Here is a 21,740-nt window from a genome sequence, read left to right as displayed (position 1 = left end):
CTCCTGCCATTGGCACCATGTGACACTTCCCAGATGTACTAGCAACCCAGTGCTGCATCAGGGGACATCTGGGAACTGTTAAATGGTGCCAACAGGAGGATGGCCTGCTGTCTCCACTGTTCTCCACCACTGTCTTCAACTGGGCTCTGGCTTACCAAGCAGTAGAAAGGAGCAATGGCAGCAGTGGACCATCCAAGGCTTCAGGTGTTAGGGATGTTCACGGATCCGCGGTCCGGCACTGGTGTGGGGGGCTCTTTAAGGGCGGGGGAGGGTGTACTTTACCCCCCCCCGCCGGCGGGTTCATTTAGTAAAGCTTAGTTTAGTAGTAAAGTTTAGTAAAGCTTAGTTTAGTCTTAGTTTTAAAGCTTAGTTTAGTAAAGCTTCCCCCGCCGGCGCATTCGTTTAGTAAACCCTTCCCCCAGTCATCAGCAAAAGGCTTCACAAAGCCTTTTGCGCGTGCGCACATCGCGCCCACATGTCATGTCTCTGCGACACGCGCGTGACACAGAGACGTGATGTGCGCACACGCATAAGGCTTTGTGAAGCCTTTTGCCGACGACTGGGGGAAGGGGCGGCAGGGAGGTATCCTGCCGCCCCAAAAGCTTTACTAAACGAACGCGCCGGCGGGGGAAACGTGGCGGGGGGGGAGTACACCCTCCCCCACCCTTAAAGAGCCCCCCACACCAGTGCCGGACCGCCGGACCGCCCTCATGTCCAGACGGGTTCGGAGGCCTTCAAAATGGCCTCCGGACCGGTCCGGGCTCATCCCTATCAGGCGTCAGACAAGAAGGTGTGGTCCTCCTTTTTCTGACTGCGGGCCTTAAGGCCACTCATACTGGGTGCATCAGAAGTTGTATAGGCTTGTCTTAGGTACACCCTTCCTCCATTTCCTGTACTTCCCTAGAGGGCGAGGTACTCCACTATAGGAAATCCTACTCTGAAATAATATCAAAACGTGTTTAAGACTTTCACCATTGGGAAAGTAATGTTTCAACATTTTTGTATCTCAACAAGAACACAACCCATAAAATTGGGTGAAAGAACTTACACTGATTAGGAGATACTATAAATTATACTTTTCTTCATTTGCTGTTACTGGAATCCTTACAATAATTATCCCACAAATATCTTTGTCAAGATACGTACAGCTGTAAATAAAACTGCCTCATCTCCAAAGATAACTTCTTATGCGAAACAGAGGAGAGATGCTCACAAACATTTCTCCTTCTGTTCTCAGGCTCCCTGAGGCACAAACTGGCCTCAATGGTCTTTGCTCTTCATGTGCTATTTTTAGTTATTGTTGTGTTCCACTAGCATGTTTCAAGCCCTCAAGAGATTTGCTTATGTAAGAGACTTAGGCTGAACTTTCAAAACTTGATCCAAAAGACACACACGCCCACACATATGCACAAAGATTACGCTGGGCATCCCCTCTTTAAGAAAACTGCATGTGCATATATTACCCCCAGCCCACAAAAAATCCAGAGGGAACAAAAGAAACTTATTTTTTGTTCTTTATATGAAATGATGCCAAGTTTCAGTTCAGTTTCATAAAAACAAAAACCACAGGCAAGTCCTCAAAACATCACGTGCTTTCAAGCTCGGAAACAGGAAGGTATGAAGGTTAGAGGAGAACACAACAACCTGAGATTTCAACAGTAAACCTTAAGGGAGGATTCTGCTTGGAATTGACCAACCTGGAAAATTTAATTACCCCATCTTCTATATTCACAATTACCAGCACAGATTAGTAGTGTGCACGAACCGGTCCGGAGGCCATGTTAGAGGCTTCCGAACCGGTTTGGAACCTGGCCAGTCCGGCACGGGGGTGTGTGTCTAGCTTTAAGGGTGGGTGGTATTATTTACCCCTCCCGCCACTCTTCCCCCTCCGGCGCTGCAGTTAAAAGTGAAGTTTTGGGGGTGGCAGCATTCCTCTCTGCTGCCCCTGCCCCCATCGTTGCCTGGAAGTAGAGTAACGTACCAGCAAACATGCGCCCGTCGCGGCGCACACCCGTTGCTGCTGTGCGTGCGCGTGCGCTGCGCCGTGCTGGTACGTTACTCTACTTCCAGGCAACGACTGGGGCAAGGGCAGCAGGGATGAACGCTGCCGCCCGCAAAACTTCACTTTTAACTGTAGCGCCAGAAGGGGAAGAGTGGCGGGAGGGGTAAATACTACCCCCCCGCCCTTAAAGCTAGACCCCCCCACCAGTGCCGGACCGCGCCTCCGTGGTTCCGTGCACACCACTAGCACAGATTATAAACATACTGCTTCAATCAGAAGTAGGCTAGACTTGGCAGGGGGTGGGGCATCAGGGTTTTCGCCATCCTTTAAATAGCCCAAACTATGAGTCCAGCAAGGTGGTTACAAGGAGTAACTAATCCCCGTTACATGAACTTAAGTAAATTAATCTGAAATGAGTTTTCCACCCTGACCCATAGGGGGCAAGTTCAACACAGCTGGCTGTGGTGCAAGACTGTCCTCTTGCTGCCCAACTCTGGTTGATCATTTCCACAACAGTTTGTGATGGAATGAAAGGCAGACTTAGCAAACAGTTGGGAATGACAAGAGAGATTAATTCAGAAGGTAATGGGACCTTCCAAGTCTCTCTCTACAAATGGATTACTTAAGAAACCTATCAAGTCAGCTTAGTGTCAAGCCCAGTCCTGATCAGATTCAAACCTATTTGGCACCTTCCAGATTTCAGCAAGTCCTGACAAATAAGAGTGAAGCTCAGCCTTGAAATCAGAAGTTGGGGGTGGGGGGCAAAGGCCCCAACTTTCTTCTCAGACACATGTTGAATGGCAAATATATGTCAACGTGTGTAAGAAGGCATGCGGAGGCATTTCCAGACAATGTTTTCCACACAACAAACATTCACATTTTACAAGCAACAGGATGATGTACACCTAACCCCCACCCCCCACACACACACTTAGCTCACTTACTGTGTGGAATATGGTTAGGGGAATATCACAGTCACCTAGAGATAGTCACATCGCTGTGATCAATAGTGACTGTGGTTGCTCATACACATACACATAGATGCACACAGTTTATAAATGCTTAAAAGAAAGAAAAAGAACCTCTTGAGAGGCAGAGTGCTCATCCACTGTACCGGAAAACATTCCTCTATCCCAGGGGCGGGCAAACCTGGCCCTCCAGCTGCTGAACTACAACTCCCATCATCCCCAGTCACAATTTGTTGTTTCTGGGGAAGATGGGAGTCATAGCTGGAGGGCCAGGTTTGCCCACATTTGCTCTAACCAAACAAAACAAAGAGTCATGCTAAACACCAAGAATGCTCCCATCATTCCCTGTAATCAGTTTTTCCACCATTTCATGATTATGCTTCAGATTTTCTTCTCTGTGCACACTGAAAGTTTCCTTTCCTTTAGAACCAAGATAGTCCCCCACCCCCACTTTTTTTTTCAAGGTTAAAAACAGCTAGGCTGTAGCAAGGCCTCCTCTGCCATTTTCCATTTCTGGTGGATGAAATATAGGCTTCTATAAGTTAGCTCCTAAAGTGGGGAGGTGGGAGGGGGGAGGAATCAAGAGTTTGGAAAGTTCTCAACTCTGAAACTATCACATCATCTGATTAAACTGTGTGTGATCTGATGATCTAGTGACTGCTAAGCTTCCTCTTCCTGAAGGGCACCTGGGATTTTTGTGACAATGAATGAATAAGAGAAAACATTTGCTTAGAACTTTGCCCATGCAAGGGCACTAGATTAATGCCAAGCCCTTAATTATTAACTTGAGCTGTTAGGCATCATTGTTTTGCAACCCAAACAATGTTTCTGTTATACACTGAGACAATGGGAGCCTATGAGATTCAGTGTACAGTCATTCCTTGCCAGCCATGGTTTTGAGTATATGTGAATGGGAAATCGTGACAGGTCTTGCCAACTGCAAAATAAGTATCCACGGCTGGCAAGATTTTTTAGTGATTTTTTTGTTTTTTAGCTTAAAAATGGTGGGTTTTCAGCTGTTTTGCGGGGTTCAGAGGTTTGATCTGCTCATTCCTCTTGGTGATCCTTGCCAATTTAAAAAGTCTTTGAGTGATTTGGGGGAGTTAAAAAAAATTTCCAGAGGTTCAACTACTCATTCTTCTTGGTGGCTTTTGGCGATATTATAGGATTTTTGGTGATTTTTTAAAGCAATTTATTTGTATTTTTTCCCTTTATTTTTAGGTCTTTTTGTGGACACAGTTCCCCAACCCCGTTTCCCATAGACTTTCATGCCTTGCCAACTGCAAATTTGCCAATGGCAAGGTTTTGCCTTTGGCGAGGGGTGACTGTATTAAACTATCACATATGAGGAGAATCTGTCAAAAAGGTGATTTTGATTTTTTTTAGCACTTACCTGTATCATTGCCAATGCAGTCTATAATCAGGCATATTCCTACAGGCCGGCTCTGCATCCTGTACTGATCAGAAACCTGCAAAGATTTCTGAAGACAAAACAGAATTACACTTTCCTCTCCAATCCACAGACCCTTTTCGCCCTTGCGCCAGTTACTTCCCTGTCAGCACCTAACTCAGATCTTAATCAGAGTGACAAGAAACATTTTACAGCAAAGGTGCTGAGGGTGACAGTGTGTTGGAAACTGTCACTCACTCTTCATAAATGAAATTGTTTTGGGGAAGTCCATGCATATGCAGGTTTCATTTTAGTTCTGTTATGGACAGGTTTTTGAGCTCTTACCCCGTGCTAACCTCACAAGATTTAGCAAGGTTCCAAAAACATACAAGGTTTGGGAACAGTTAATTTATTTTACTGTAGCAGGATGTTTAATTCAGGAAGGGCTAATCATCTGGCCACTCATAAAGACTCCCTGCAACCCATTCATTCTTTTCTTCTAAAAAGAAAGTGCCCAGGACTGAAGTTGCACAGCCATGAAGACTGTTGGGAGGCTTTGGAGGGCAAGCTCTCATGTCACATGCTTTACACTCAGCGACTTTCATCTTCAATAACTTGGACATGTGAAAACCACCATCACAGATCAAACACTCATGGACAACCTCACCTCAACACTCAGAATGTATTTCAATGGCAGCAGTTAATAACATTTCACTCCAAGGCATAATAGCAATAGCAATAGCACTTACATTTATATACTGCTTTATAGCCGGAGCTCTCTAAGCGGTTTACAATGATTTAGCATATTGCCCCCAACATTCTGGGTACTCATTTTACTGACCTCGGAAGGATGGAAGGCTGAGTCAACCTTGATGGAAGGCTGAGTCAACCATAAGTCACTGCAAGATGTGCATGAGAGTGCGAAGCACCCCTTGAGATTCTCCCACACAACTATTCATGGTTTTGAGTGAAAGTTTCAGAAAGGATTGGTTCACAGAGTTATTTGGGGCTAGATTTTCTCTTTGTAAACCATCCTCATGTCTGCAACTCCTATCACACTCCTATTCTCCTATTCCTATTCCTAACTCCTATTCTCCTATCACACTGGACTTCCTCGATGATACTGTTGGCCAGCACATGCTTTAGGATGATCATGTGAAGACATGTTGGTGGCCAAATGAACAAATAAAGTAGCCCCAAGTTCTCATTTACTAGTCAAGTTTCCAGGCCTCGTGTACAATTTTATTTATTTGTACAGTTTGGGAGTGCAAAACATTATTTGTAAAGGGGGAATGGCCTAAGGGCATAAAGAACTCACAAAGAGTTATGAAAATAGACTGGCATGAAAAACCAAGGAGGCAAAAGGCAAGACAAACCTAGAACCACCTAAGAGAAATGAACCTCCTGGAGGGAGCAACTGGAAGCAGGGCTGGAGGAACTTTGTTTTCGCTTTCTGTTTGTTTGATGTCTCACAAGACAGAACTTGCCCTGGTCTGTGGCCTCTCCCAGCTCAATGAAAGACCTTTTTCAGCTGGTCTGTTGGCTGGAGGAGAAGTCTATTGCAGCCATGATTGTTTTAAAAGCCAAGGCGATGCCACATAGGCACAGCCAACAGCCAGTTGCCCTTTGGTGGCAGCCTTCGGAGATGGGAGTGAGGGCTGGGGTAGGACAGGGCTATCATCAGATATACCTCCTTTGTTACATGTAGTTCTGGCCTGATATAGCTATGTCTTTTGGTTTATTTGGAGTGGTGTTTGGTGCCTATGGAGTGGCTATTCCGGTGGTGGTGGGGATGCGGCATTGGCAGGGCAACAGACTATTATAGGGGAAGAAAGATCAGAAACTTAATAGCTGTTACCCCTTCCATCTCTGCCAACTCTTTGACCTTGAGGAACAATACCAACCACCCACAGAACCTCCCTTTGATTCTTTGTAATGCCAGGTTGGTTCAAAATAAAACAGAAATTATCCACAATTTGGTTGTGGATAATGGAGCAGGGAAATTGTTGGAGAGGGTCTTGTTGGTATCATCAATGCCTCTCTGAGAGAGGGCAGAAATCCTCCTTTTCTCAAGGAGGCAATTGTTAGGCCACTTTTAAAGAAACCTGAATTAGATCCCTCAGAGCAAGGCAATTATTGGCCTGTCTACAAATCTTCCCTGGTTGGGCAAAGTGATTGAGAGCGTGGTGGCTTCTCAACAATTGTCACTTTTGGAAGAAGCAGATTATCTGAGTGGAGAATGCCTTGGTTGGCCTGATGGATGATCTCCAACTAGAAACCGACAGCACGAGTATGACCCTGTTGGTCCTCTTGGATTTATTGGTGACTTTCGATACCATCAGCCATGGTATCCTTCTGGACCACCTGAGGGGGCTGGGAGTGGAAGGCACTGCTTTGCAGTGGTTCTGCTCCTATCTCTCAGGTAGATTCCAGATGGCGTTGTTTGGAGATTGTTGCTCTACAAAGTGAGAGCTATTGTATGGAGTCCCACAGGGCTCCATTCGATCTCCAATACTTTTTAACATCTACATGAAACCACTGGGAGAGATCACCATGGGATTTGGTGCAGGGTGCTATCAATATGCTGATGACACCCAGATCTATTTCTCCATATCATCTTTGTCAGGAGGTGGCTTAACCTCTCTAAATGCTTACTTGGAATTGGTAATGAGCTAACAAACTGAAGTTGAATCCAAACAAGATAGAGGTACTTGTTGTGGGAGGCTGGAAGTGATTTAGATCTGTCTGTTCTGGATGGGGTTACACTGCTGCTGAAAGATCAGGTATGCAGCTTGGGAGTACTTCTGGACCCAAACCTCTGCCTGATATCTCAGGTTGAGGCAATGGCCAGGAGTGCTTTTTATCACCTTCAGCTGATATGCCAGCTACATCCATTTCTCAAGACAAACAACCTTAAAACAGTGGTGCATATGCTGTTAACATCCTGGCTTGATTACTATAATGCACTCTATGTTGGGCTGCCTTTGTACGTTGTTCAAAAACTGCAACTGGTGCAGAATGAGACAGCTAGGTTGGTCTCTGGGGCCACCTGTAGAGATCAAGTTGCTCCTATTTTAAATAACTACCCTGGCTGCCAATCAGTTTCCGGGCAAAATGCAAAGTGCTGGTTATTACCTAAAAAGTCCTGAATGGCTTGAGACCAGGGTATTTAAGAGAGCACCTTCATCTTCATGAACTCCGCTGCCTTTTAAGATCATTGGGGGAGGTCCAGTTGTGGTTGCCACCTGCTTGCTTGGTGGAGACCCAAAACTGGGTCTGGAACATACTCCCAAATGAAATCAAGATCTCCCCATCTCTGGTTGTTTTTAAATGACTTTTGAAACACACCTGTTTTATCAGACTTTTAGTTTGGTTTTTTAAGGTTTTATTTATGGTAATGTTAACGTTTATATAATTTTTAGGTTTTGGTTGTTTGATTTGAATGTAAACCACCTTTTTTATATAGGGTGGTATAAAGATGTGATAAAATAAATATATACATAAATAAATCCATAAATCCATACATTTACATAACACAATACCTGAGCTAGGGCTCTTCCTGTTTCAGGTATGGATATCTGGACTTGTTCTGCTGCTGTGACAAAATACAATGAAGTTAGCTACAGTACACTTGTATTGTCCCATAATGTCAATGTTGGTTACTTTAAAGCACAAAGACATGCACAATATTTATCTATTTGATTTTTATACCTCTCTTCCAAAATAACTCAGTTTAAAATTAAAACAAACCATTAAAACAGTAAAGAGCTAAAACAAAAATTAAACACAATATAACAACAATTAATTTAAAAACATTTTAAAACAACAATTAAACAATCGCAGTAATTAAAAACCCTGAAACCGGGTTAAAATATTAAAACCGATTTAAAAACCCTGGAAAGCCAGGCCAAACAAATACGTTTTAAGGGCAATACATTTATTGCAATAAAATTTATTGCAATTTTACTGCAAAAAAAGTATTGCAAAATTTATTGAATTTATTGCAATAAAATTTATTGCAATACAATATAGCAATATTTTAGCTGGCCAGTCTCTTAAAAGCTTGCGAATTTCTATCTAATAAAAAGGAAAACCTCACCATGCTGCCAGGTAGATGCATGTGAACCAGAAGGGTGTTTAGAAGCTGTGGCTGTTTAAATAGATTTTAAGAAATATAAGAAATTGGAGGGGAGTGTGCATTCATGTGTGAAGGTCATCAACCCAACTATTAGGTAGCAAGGTGTACTGGCTAGTGGAGTGTAGAGGCTAGAACATTGGATTTACATATGGGAGATCCCGGTTCAAATCCCTGACCAATCTTATACAATGTTCAGTTTAAATCAGTGTAAGATATTCATAAAACCTCAGGCCTGAACTGATGGCCCAGGGCTGTAAGGATTGACAGGGCTTACCATTGGTAGCATATGGTCCATTCAGCAGTCTCCCTTTGCTCACAATCTGCAATTTTTAAAAAAAGGGGTGGGGAAGCATCAAAACATATTTCATCTCTTGCTTAAAAAAAAAAAGATTGCAGCATCATGCCCCTTTAACTATACCTGAAAGTATGAGAGAATGCAATTCAAGTGCATGATGCAGCCTCCCCTGCCTTGGTGTAATCTAAAAAGTTGGCAAACAATCAGCAGTGCACTGCAAGGGAGGCAGGCAGTACAGGTCCAATCCTGTGCCACAGCTAGGCCCTCAGGCATCTATACAGACATGGTCCAAAACACCTGAAGCACATGCCACAAGTAGGCCATCTCAGTGGTGGTATCACATCAGTAGAATTGCCCTCTGAAGGAGGTTAGGCTGCCACCCTCTTTTTTCATCTTCAGATAAATGGTCAACACCAGGGGTGGCCAACCCAAGGCTTCCCAGCTGCAGCTTGACTACAATTCCCATCACCCCAGCCACAATTTATTGCAGTTGGGGAGGGAAGGATCTCTGGAGAGCCCTGGGCTGACCGCCCCGGTCAAGGCTCTCCTGTTTCGGAAGCCACTTTATTTACTTTGCTAGGCTCTTTCTATTATGTTTTAATGTTTTCCTTGCTAGAGCTGCTGCTCTGCATATACTGACTGCACTATTGCTTCCAGGGTGGCTTTAATGCTGGGTAACATGGCTATTTATAATGAAAGGCAGGAAATATAGTGTATACACAGACAGACAGACAGACTAGCAGAGCTTTCTAAAAGGAAGGCATCTTTGTTAGGTTGCTTCCAAACAATTTCATTTCCCGACCGGGAGGTTAAGTCTGTTATTCCCTGTTCTCCTTGATGTCTGATGCTGGTAACCTATCCGCTGACAATGCAAGTCTATGGCAGGGGGGATCCACCTTATTCGGGCACAGCTGCAATTCATACATTGTGCACATGCTCTCCAATCAAGCTTGAAGCAGGGTAGTGGAGTGCTACACCTTGCCAAGTCGAGTCAGAGGTCTTAACGCAACCAACTTGTTGATTCACAATCACCAGCAATGTTTTTTAACTGGCATTCCACTGGTATGCTTGGGAAGACAGTTTATCCTGAAAGCATTTCTTGGCAACCATTTAACTCTATTGCCTTACTTCATACTTACCCCTGGAGGGTCCACTAGAGTCAGCTTAGGAAGCACTTGGAGTGCATTTGCATAAAGAGCCGGAGTGCCAATGGTGTGCACTGGAGCTGAAAATTGAACAGAGGCTCTCAGCAATGCCAACCGGAGTCATTAGAGCATGCCTTTCCACTCCAGCCCATCTAATTACACCACCCTTGCCAGCTGTCACTAGATAGATATTTCCCTCTGCCCCCAGCATCTTCCTGCAACAATAAATTCTGAACATTCTTACAGGTCAAAACCACGCAGAACTGTGAAGGACAAATACAGTTAGAAGTACTGTTCAATTTGATGCATTGTGTGTTTGTGGTCTCTAATCAGATTCAAGTATTTATTTGAGGGAGGGGCTGGGAAATCCTGTTTATTTATAGAGAATGTACTTCCTAGCAAGTGTTTTTACAAACAGTGGTTTGTTAAGTCTAAAATCATAGAGCCCAAGCAGTAGTCATTGCCCCTGATGCCGTCATCCATGGGATGGAGCTCCAGCAGCTCAGAGCAGCAAATCCCTGCAGCCTACTTGCCTCTGCTGCCTGAAGTAAGGCAAAGGGAAAGAGGCACTTACCCTGGCCAATGAGGGGGCAGCAGAAATGAGCAGTGGAGCAGTGCCAGCCCAGAAATGAGGGAGTTCACTTTCTCTCAAGACTTATTAGTCCAGAGTAGACCCAAAGAGAAGAGTGTCTGAAAGGCACTGAAAATCAAGTCTTGCTGTCCTTTTTGATGGATACAATGGCTAGTTAATAATAGCGACCTACCTAACAGGGCTGTTATTGTAAGGCTTACTGAGTTATTGTATGTCACTGAATGTATCTAAGATGCTCCTAGAGGAGCAAGTTAATAAGCAAATAAATGTGAAGCTCTGAATGCTCCAAACCCATGTATAATGGCCAAGTATTATTGTTAGAGCAGAATTTCAAGTAAATATGTTAAGGGTACGCAAGATATAAATACTGCTTCTTTTGCAAGAAAATTTGAACTAAACCTTTTGCTACTGCTGCTTTAAATATATATAAATATAAAAAGAGAGAGAGAATGCAAAAGTGATCCTCTGCATTCAGAAATGTTTCTTAAAAGCTTGGTGCAACATTGAACAAACAAAAACCCACAATGAAAAATGCTCTCCCCTGACTCACTTCTCCCTCCATATAAATAAGATATAGAAATACAGATAGCCAAGATGTAAGATTCTAATCTGCCTGACAAAGTGCTCAGTGCAACCTAAAAACATGAACACACTCCACAGAGAGATGTTGCTTTAACCATTCCATGATTTAATTTCACTACCATCCTAATGTAATGGATACAGCCACCTTTTAAATCCCATTGTATATACCTAACTGCAAATATACAATTTAATATAATATACTCTTCTCAGAATACCATCATAAGACCCAGAAATATTTACTGGAATAGAAGAGCAACAACATGCCCTTGTGATTCTGATTTCAGTAAAACTTTTCTTTTAAAGAAAGAAAATCACATGCCCCTAAGAACTTTGTCTAGAGACTACTCAAGTCTCTTGATCCCTTTAATAAAAAAATTATAAAACAAATTCCTAAAGCATTCTCACATGTGAAGCTAATGTTTGTCTGACCTTCTGTTGCTGGGGGCAGGGGGTCATTGTACATTTTTCACTGCAGACTAATTTGCGTACAATGGAAAACTTTGTAAAACTTTATGTAGCCTTTGTTGGGATGTAAACCTAAGTAGAACTCCCAGGCTGTTGTTTTTCCTGTGGGAAGAAACTATTTTCATAGGCCCTGCCCATTTATAAAGGTTTCATATTTTCCCTGGTTTAGATTGCCCTGAGAATAAAATATAAAATTTACAGATCCACAGAATTCACTTAAGAACAAGTTGAACACAACAATAAGGGAAACAAATTTACTAGTTAAGTAAATATAGAACAATAAATAAGGGGGGGGGGAATAGTAATATATGAATATATGGGAACTTATAATGAAATACAGGTGAAACAATATCAGACCTCCGAAAAGTATAAGCATGCATATGTATTCAGTACTTGGTTTGGGCCCCTTTTGCGGCAATTACTGCCTCAATGCGGCATGACATGGATGCTATCAGCCTGTGGCACTGATGAGGTGTTATGAAAGACCAGGATGCTTCATTAGCGGCCATCAGCTCTTCTGCATTGTTTGGTCTCATGTCTCTCATCCTTCTCTTGGCAATGCCCCATAGATTCTCTATGGGGTCAGGTCAGGCGAGTTTGCTGGCCAATCAAGCACAGTACACTGTATACTTTTCAGAAGTCCGATATTGTTCTATTCTACAATCCTTGTCTTCTTGGTTCCATGTAACATTCTAATTTTCTGGGATTGTGGATTTGGGGTTTTCATGAGCTGTACGCCATGATCATCACAATTATAACAAATTAAGGCTTGACTTCTCTCGCTTTGCATGTAATGTGTCTGTCTCATATATCAGTTTCACCTTTTAATTTGCATTACTGAAATTAATGGACTTTTGCACGATATTCTAATTTTCCGAGTTTCACCTGTAAGCATCATATCTACAGACACTTGAAGTACATATTTTATATAACCAATTATAATGATTTAAATAATGACACTTACAGATAGCACTTTAAACCCAACAATGTGGTAGATGGAATATTGCTCAGATCCTTTTGACTTCCAGACAAGATCAAATTTGTAAACACCCACATAATTCTCAGGAGAATCAAGTTGTCCCTCAGTTGTTCTCTCTCAGAAGCAAGTATGAATGTATCACAACTGTTTTGGGGCTGGGTTCAGACACTCCTGGTGGGAGTCAGGAATATAGCCTTGGCTGCTTTCCCTCCATCTCCGGCTTTCCTTTCTTCCCTTTCAATTTCCTTCTCTTCCCCCCACCTCTTTCTCCTCAAAATGACCACAGGTCTCCTCTGCTTCGTCTCTGTCTCCTAACTGCCACCAATCGCTACATCAGGGCTGCTCAACTTTGTCCCTCCAGCTGTTTTTGGACTACAACTTCCATAATCCCCAGCCACAATAGCCAATAGTCAGGGATTATGGGAGTTGTAGGCCAACATTTTGACCTTTAAAGTCCTTAACGGTTTGGGCCCAGGGTATTTGAGGGACCGCCTGCTCCCAAGGGTTGCTGCCCGCTTGACGAGGACATCTGAGGGGGCCCTGCTCCGGGTGCCAACAATGAGAGAGGCCCGGCTGTCGTGCACTCGGGACAGGGCCTCTTCTGTTGCTGCCCCAGACTTTGGAATGCTCTCCCAGAGGCCATTCGCTCCTCAGACTCCATCACGGCTTTTAGAAAGCTTGTTAAAACTTGGCTTTTTATCCAGGCTTTTACATAATCGTTTTTAATGCTGCTTCTATGTGTTTTTACCTGTTGTATCGTTTTTATGCTTGTATTTTATAGATTTTAAATTTGGTTTGTTTTTATATTTTTTAGCTTAATACTTTTATTGTCTTTTTATAGTATGTTTTAACTTTTGTAAACCACCTTGGGGTTGTCTTTTAACGAAAGGCAGTATATAAATGCAACAATAAATGAATAAAATAAATAAACATCTGCAGGATGGCCAAAACTGAGGAGCCGTGCTCTACATTCTCCTCTTTTATTGGATGCTGCCCTCTCTAGAGCATTCCACATCTTAAAAAAAATAAATTCCAGTTGCTGTCCCCTCCTCTTGTTTTCAACCCAGGCCTCCTGCTACATGTACAGTTGATTTCCCCTCTATACTCTGCCACAGTCACCAAAAGAGCATGCTCTCTCTCTCTCCTCTGCAGAGCAGATTCTCTCTTCCCTCCTCCCCCTTCGCATTCTCTCCCTGCCCCTGCTCCTCCCCCTTCTCCTCAGGCTCCCCATGCGCTCTCAGTTCCCTCCTCCTCTCCCTTCTCCTGTGGTCAACAGGTTCCCCAATCTCCTGCTCTCTCCTTCTCCTGCCACTGCTGCTGTAACTTTCCTGCATATGTACACAATGTACCCTCAATCACACTCCCTATCTCTCCCCTCCTCCTGCTGCCATGGCAGAGCAAGAGAGACAAGCCAGGGGCTGGGGCCGGCACCGAGGGAGCCAGTGCTGGCAAGGATTGCACAATGGGAGGTGAACCCCCAGAAACGGAAGGTAGTGCTTCCATTGTCAGAAAAATGCATTTTCCTAGCAAGAAAGGAGTGGACTTAGGTTGCTCCCACAGGCAGGACTAGAACCAATTTGAATTACAACGGAGCAGATTTAAGCTAGACATTTGAAGGAATTTCCTAATCGTTAAGGGCTGTTCAACAGTGGAACAGCCTACCTCGTGCAATGGTAGGCTCTTCTCTCGAGCTTTCAAACAGAGGTTTGACTGTCAACTGTCAGGGTTGCTGCAGTTTTCTGCACTGTGCAGAGTTAGGCCAGAAGACCTCCAAGGTCCCTTCCCCACTTTACACTCCTATGTTTACTCAGGACTATGTCTCAATGAATTTAATGAGACTTACTCCCAAGTAAGTATACATCAGGTTTCAGCATCAATTACGTAAGATGTAACTCCATGTATGGGAGCAACTGGTGTCAGCCAGAGTAGTGCACTCTGTGAACTGGTCCCTTAAAGGGCTGAATGGCAACACAGCAAACCTTACCTTCTCGTTGGTATTTTTGGATTTTCTTTGCCAAGTCTTTCCTGTGAATGTTCCGCAAGCAATTTTCTAAAAAATCCAGCTGATCTGGTGATACCAGGTCTAACTTCTCAAGATCCGTTATAATTGCCAGGAAATTCTAGAAAGCCAGAAGAAACATATAAACAGCAGACCAAACAATGCACACCCTTGAGACACTCACAGGTCAGACGAAATGGGGGAATAGTACAGCTGATTTGAAACCTTCAAAGAATATCAAGACAAAAGCATTTATTTTCCATGCCTGTGCTCTCTCTTGGAAGGCCAACAGCGGCATCAGTATGTCTATGACAGGAAGCCAGTCCAGAAGTTCCTGTTGCCAATATAAAGCCACGACCACAGAACTAATTTTCAGAAGGCTAATTAACCCCTAGGGTGCAAACTGTATTACCAAAATTCCTTTGATATTCTCATTTTATTGATGAAAAACTGAGTCCAAGACACAGTGGTTTGAACAGAAGACCTTTCATTACCAGAGTTTGAGGACCTGGGTCTTTTCACTCCAAGTCAAAGACTTTTATCCACTGGGTCACACTGGCCTTCATCTTAGGACAAATTGTTTTAAGAAAGGCCCTAAAAGGTTGTTCGCATCAAATCAAGAGTTGCAAAAGAGTTTAAAGCTCTTAGAAGCAGAAAGCAGCTCTTTTAGAAGGATAATTTGCATTTCTTCTCCCACTGCTCAGCCAGTCAGATAATTCTGCCTCATATGCTACAGCGAATATGAAGGACTGGGAAATTTAAAGGGTTTTCCCTGCTACTGGTGGTAAATTAAACAGATAATCCCCCAAATGGCCTTGCTTTCCATCAACATGGTTTCATTATCTCACTACTGAGCCTCTCTGAGAATCAGTGGCACAAAAGCCAATACCTTCAGTATCCCAATGCAGGACACAGCTGCATTATCAAGAGCTTTTTTAAAAGGCAGAGGCTGAGATCTGGAGAGGTAGCAGCTTGCGTGCACATTCTCCCAGCAGCTTCTGTTGAAAGTTCTAGAGAGCACCATGAGCTCACTGGGGCTTGGGTTTCTTGCCATTTCATGAGTAACATGGAATGCACCAGTGGGCCCAAAGGCACGTGTCATGTTTCCTGTATTTTAACTCTGTGTAAAGTGACCAGGCTCAAACTATCATACTTTGGACACATTATGCGAAGACCCAGCTCCCTTGAGAAGTCCATAATGATGGGGAAAGTTGAAGGAAAGAGAAGAAGAGGATGACTAGCAGCAAGATGGATGGACTTGATTACGATAGCAATGAATGCCCCACTGAGAGACCTTAAAGGCCAAGTTGAAGACAGATCTGGAGAGAATCTATCTATGTGGTCGCTAAGAGTCGACACCGACTTGACAGCACTCAATCAATCAATCATTTGCCTCGAGACATGCTTTAGTGGTACATAAACGTATAAAATAAATGTAATATAATCTCCTAAACAAACAGCACCACATCACAGGACCTCAGGGAACTGTCAGGAAGAAAGACAGGAAGGGCCACTCCATCAGTACAGGCAGAGGTTGACATGACAAGAGGTCATATGATGGACGATGAGGGCTCTTCGACATAACTTGCAATTATGTGCTATGCTTGTTTTCTTGCTGGAAAGCACCACAGGTACACCAGCAGAAAGTGTAAGCTGGCTCCTCTGTTGCAAGAGAAAGTAAGAGGACTGGAGAAGCAGGTTTCTACACCCTTGCCTCATCATTAGGACAGGACACAGATGAAGGACAACAGCAGGAGTAGATTGAGGAGGAGGGAAGACTAGATTTGTAAAAAAAGAGTGACTGCTGAGAGCAGGAGAATCAGAAGGCATTCTGAACCACTGGAACTAAAAAAACTGTTTTCAGTACCTTTCCAATGACAATGGCTCAAAGTATTCTAATGGAAGTCAGCTACAGCAAGCTATAATAGATGCAAAAGAAGACTCTCTGGACCCTTTAAGGACAGAGGCGACTCAACTACCACCTGAAGGAAGAGGAGAAGGGGAAGAGTGGTGATGGCTGGTGACTTCCTACTACAAAGGTGGCCAGAAACAAAATTCCAATAAGAAATAAAAATGGGAAACACCTAAAATCCCAGTGTGGCTAACCTTTGCAAAATTCTGGAGAATGAGCAAGGTAACTCAAGACGGAACACGGACCCTAATGTTGCCATGATCTTTAAAAAGGGGAAGGAGGAGGATCCAGAAAACTACAGGCTGATCAACCTGACTTCAATACCAGAGAAGATACAAGAACAGATTATAAAGCAGTCAGTCTGTAAGTATCTTAATAGTAATGCCATGATTAGCAGAAGCCAGCATGGGTTAGTCAAGAAGAAGGGTATTCACATGCGCAGGCTAACCCAGGCTAGGACAGCCCATCCTGGGATAGCCTGCAAGTGTGAAGCGCTGCAAGTGAGCTCCTGGCACTGCCCCCGTGCCAAGCCCCATTCCCGACTCCTTGTATAACGGTGGCTCGCTTAACCTCGGCTGGTGTTTGTCTGGGTGATCACTGCCGGGTTATGAGGCTTCCCCCAGGCCCGCCACCATTTCCAGCAGTGAGCCAGGGGGAAGGAACGGCCAGGTCGAGTGTAGGTCAAGAGGGTATGTTGCCGCCGCACACAGCAATTTGGGGCACAGCACCGGCAGGGGAAATGTGGGGGGGGGTAAGAGCACCCTCCCTGCTCCTTAAAGGTAACCCCACCACCACCACACACACACACAGAGCCAAATAGGCTCGAACACTGGACCAGTCCTGAGGTGGATCTCTGAAGTGGTTCGTGCACATCCCTACTGACAGACTAAACTTCTCTCTTTTTCTTTGGGTCCGGTTACTAGCTTAGTGAATTGTATGAATGCTGTGGATGCAACTTATTTTGACTTCAGCAAAACATTTGATGAAGTTTCCCATGACATTTTGAAGAGTGCATGGGTCAAACGCAGGTTAGACAATAATGTTGTCAGGTGAATTATTGGAATACCATGCTCAAAGAGTGCTCATCAATGGCTCCTCATCAATCCGCAGAAAGGTTATGAGTGGGATGTTGCAGGGCTCTAGATCTGGAACTCTCCGTTTTGTGAAGGGTTGGAAGGCATCTCATCAGATTTGCAGATGACACAAAAGTGGGAAGAATAGCTAATATCTCAGAAGGTAAGAACAAAATTTAAAATGACCTTGATGGAATGGAAAACTAGACTGAAACTATCAAAAATGATATTGCAGAGAAACGCAAAGTTCTGCACATAGATTTTTTTTAAAAAAATGTAAATGCACGGGTGTAGAGTGGGATGTACCTGGGTTGGCAGTGGTACATGTAAAAAGGATCTCAGAACTGTAGCTGATCTCAAGGTGAACATGAATCAGCAGTGTGATGCAGCTGCAAAAGAGGCCAATGCTATTTTAGGCTACATTAACAGATTCATAGTTTCCAAGTCACAAGAAGAAATGGTTTCATCTTATTTTGCATTTACTCAGATCAATCAGACCTACTCAGGAGTCTCAACTGTGTATATTTCCACCCAGCAGCTTTTGAATATGTGGACAAATTGGGATGGGTTTAGAGGAGAGAAACATAAATGGTCAGGGGTCTTTAAACCAAACCCTATAAAGAAAGGTTGAAGTAACTGGGTATGTTTAGCCTGAAGAAGAGAAGCCTGGGGGTGGGGGAAGAGACATGACAGCACCTTTCAAATACCCGAAGTGCTGTCACATCGTAGAGGGCAAAGCCTTGTTCTATGCTGCCCCAGAGGGCAGGACTAGATCTAATGGGACCAGAGGATATAGATTTCAGCTAAACATTAGGAGAAACTTCTTAATGGCCAGAGCAGTTCAGCAATGGAACTAGTGACCAAAGGGAGCAATGGGCTTTCCCTCATGGGAGATTCTCAAGTAGAAACTGGACAATCATCTGTTGGAGATGCTCTAGCTCTGAATACCCCCTCCAATTCTATGAAAAATGCAAACAGTTTGAGAAAGAGAAAGGACCAATTTCTATGTTTGTTCATTTTTAGTCACCCTAAACACTTCAAGTAGGGTAACAAAATACACAAAATCTCCCATTCAAGACAGCTTAAAAAACAAACCCCATTTCTAAAGAGTATTTTCTATAGTATATTTGTGAAAGAGGCTTACACTTTGATGAGCCTCTGGGAGGAAAAATAGTTTCCAGATGGATGAGCCATCTGGAATGGCCACCCAGGAGGCTATTCTACAGGATGTTTGCTGACTGAATTTGGTGTGGTAAATTCAGCTCAGTTGAATTTAGTGTTTCAACTCAGGGAGGAGGATTTCTCTGGGACATGCCAAGCCCGAACCGTTTATAGCAATGCTTGTTCAGATCTGTTACTAGCCCATCATTCTCTTATCATAAGACCATAAGAACAGCCCTGCTGGATCAGGCCCAAGGCCCATCCAGTCCAGCATCCTGTCCCACACAGCGTCCCACCAGATGCCGCTGGAGGCCCACAGGCAGGAGTTGAGGGCATGCCCTCTCTCCTGCTGTTACTCCCCTGCAACTGGCACTCAGAGGCATCCTGCCTTTGGGGCTAGAGGTGGCCTTTAGCCCTCCAACTAGTAGCCGATGATAGACCTCTCCTCCATAAAGTTATCCAAACCCTTCTTAAAGCCAATCAGGTAGTTGGCTGTCACTTGTGGCAGAGAATTCCACAAGTGGATTATGCATTGTGTGAAAAAGTACTTCTGTTTGTTGGTCCTAGATTTCCTGGCAATCAATTTCATGGAGTGACTCCTGGTTCTAGTGTTATGTGAGAGGGAGAAGAATTTCTGTCTATCCACTTTCTCCACACCATGCATGATTTTATATACCTCTATCATGTCTCCCCGCAGTCGTCTTTTTTCTAAACTAAATAGCCCCAGGTGTTGTAGCCTTGCCTCATAAGAAAGGTGCTCTAGGCCCCTGATCATCTTGGTTGCCCTCTTTTGCATCTTGACATTTTTCAATGAATGTGCTTGGAGGTAACGGGATCACACCTACTGACCCCTTAATCTACACACATATGGCATGACTTGTGAAAGAGCCGGTGTGTGTATTCTTTGGATGCAGACAGGCTTTTAAAAGCAATGTGTACAAACCTGGGGAGGCACTGAGGCCAGCAGTTATGAGCAGCTGCAATCCCTGCTCTAAATGCATTGATTGTATGGTGTGATGAAGAGTCCTACAGAAGTACAGTTGAATGTAAGGTGTGATGAGTCTTACAGAAGTACTGTGCTCTAGAATCACAGAGGAGATCACCATAAAGAAAAATCACCTTGTCTTTTGCCATCTTCGCATAGGACATTTCACGGTCACCCATCAGAAGGAAAACAAGAGCATCCAGGTCATCTTTATCCAGATCCTCATTGATTTCTGTCAGCAGCACTCTGCAAAAAGAACCACCATTTGCAACTCATCCACCTGCAGCAAAATTCCATTTCTCCTGCCCAACTGGCCCAATGATGCTGGCTTCCTATTTTTCAACACTCCATTCCAGAGTTTTTTTTATTTATCTATAAAAACTTCCAAATTATACAATATTCTATTGGATTTTGATGTTTCTCCATTGTTAGGAATGAAAATTTCTTAGGAACAGGGTATAGGAAGTAGTATAGATTCAGTAAACTGGGCTAAGTTAAATAAACCTTTAAAATGGACAAGGAATGTTAGAATATGGGAGCAGCGGGTTAAAATATTAACTAAGTGGCATATGATGCCAAGTAAGTTGGCCAAGATAAAGAAAACCTCTAATGCCATGTATTGGAAGGGATGTTTGGAATTGGGTTCTTATAAACATATGTGGTGGGACTGTCCCAGAGTTAAAAGATTTTGGCAAGCGGTAGAAAAGGAAATAGTAATTAAATTTAGAGTTCAGTTAATACTTAATGTAGAATTGAGGTTATTGCTTTTGTTTAACTGGAAGTAATACAAAATTTGATAACAGTATTCTGTTAAGGTTTTTTGTATTGGCAGCACAACGATTAATTGCCTGTAATTGGAAAACTACTGAAAATTTGAATGTCAGTAATTGGTACAAAATAATATGGGAATATATGCTTGAGGAGTTTGTTTCAGCTCAATGTAACAATATTTAACAAAAGTTAAATAGATATGATTTTAAGCGAGTATGGAAACCTGTTATAGATACTATTAAGGTAAACAGGGTTTATTATAACCCGAGTAAGATTTTGGTTGAAATGATAGGGAAGATGATGGATTGAAATATCAAAAATATGTAATATGTAATATGTGATTGATATACCTGCTAAATATGGTTATACCAACTGTACATATTGTAAATTTTTAATTTTTTAATTTAATTTTTTATCTCTTTTATTTTGATGTACCAATGTATTCTTCTTCTTAAATAATAATGAAAATAATAAGGAATACACACACAAACCTTTTAAGCCATGTGCAGATATACTTAGAAAAGTGAATTAAGATCTCTTCATTACACAAAGATAAAATACCAGATGTTACAAATTATAACCAAACCAAATCGTTACAACATCTGGTATTCTATCTTTGGATAATGGAAGAATTGATGGAAGAATTGCTTAAAACCAATATGTGCATAGCATCGCCAACTTATCAAGTGAATTAAGAATTAAACTGTGTGCCATGAGAATTCATTCATGGTCCCTTCAAGTCTAAAGCACCCACTTAACCCCTTGCTGCATCTCTGCTGGGGAAAGATAATTTGGCTGCATTTTTGCAGCCAACTGGAGGATGCAACTAGAGTATTCAGGCATTCCCAGTGCAAAGATGAAACAGAATTATCCAGATTTTGAGGAAGCTGCCCACTGCATTTCTGCAGGAGTTGTTCTGAACTGATTTCTGAACTGAGGTAGGAGTCAGATCAGTGACTTATGCAGAAACATAAGGTACATACTCCTGTTAGGGCAGACAATTCTTACTTTTACATGCTCTAAAAGTAAACCTTAAGTTGTGATGCATGACTCCGATTTTAATTGGGGCAGGGGGGAGTGTGTGCCTTTGCTCTCAGAAGTCTGGGAAACACTGACTCAGAAGCTGGGAGGTAGGATTGAGAATGAAGAGATAAACCTTGAGTGGGGGCGTGTACAGAAGAAGCGCCCCTCCCTGCTGACCTATCTAGTTCTGCATCCTTTTCCTCACAGTGGCCAACCAGATACCTTTGGGAAGTTCACAAGCAGGAGATGAAGACATGCAC

General features: G+C 43.1%; 1 protein-coding gene across 3 annotated transcripts in view; it reads right to left on the bottom strand.

Moving 5' to 3' along the window:
- CFLAR (CASP8 and FADD like apoptosis regulator) overlaps positions 1–21,740 on the bottom strand; it is a 41,501-nt gene that overhangs the window by 5,436 nt on the left and 14,325 nt on the right. For 2 of the 3 annotated variants that reach the window (XM_053279560.1, XM_053279571.1), the window contains exons 3-8: positions 19,821–19,932; positions 14,541–14,676; positions 9,933–10,018; positions 8,773–8,818; positions 7,903–7,955; positions 4,364–4,451 (exon numbers count right to left, since the gene is read on the bottom strand). In XM_053279560.1, the coding sequence (XP_053135535.1) occupies positions 4,364–4,451; positions 7,903–7,955; positions 8,773–8,818; positions 9,933–10,018; positions 14,541–14,676; positions 19,821–19,932 (521 nt within the window). The remainder of the gene's footprint in view (positions 1–4,363; positions 4,452–7,902; positions 7,956–8,772; positions 8,819–9,932; positions 10,019–14,540; positions 14,677–19,820; positions 19,933–21,740) is intronic. The other variant, XM_053279580.1, reaches the window with a different exon arrangement.

Source organism: Hemicordylus capensis, chromosome 1 (assembly GCF_027244095.1).
Source record: "Hemicordylus capensis ecotype Gifberg chromosome 1, rHemCap1.1.pri, whole genome shotgun sequence".
In the NCBI taxonomy this organism is placed as follows: domain Eukaryota; kingdom Metazoa; phylum Chordata; class Lepidosauria; order Squamata; family Cordylidae; genus Hemicordylus; species Hemicordylus capensis.
Note: the sequence above shows the minus strand (reverse complement) of the source record. Positions and strands in the feature narration are given on the sequence as shown.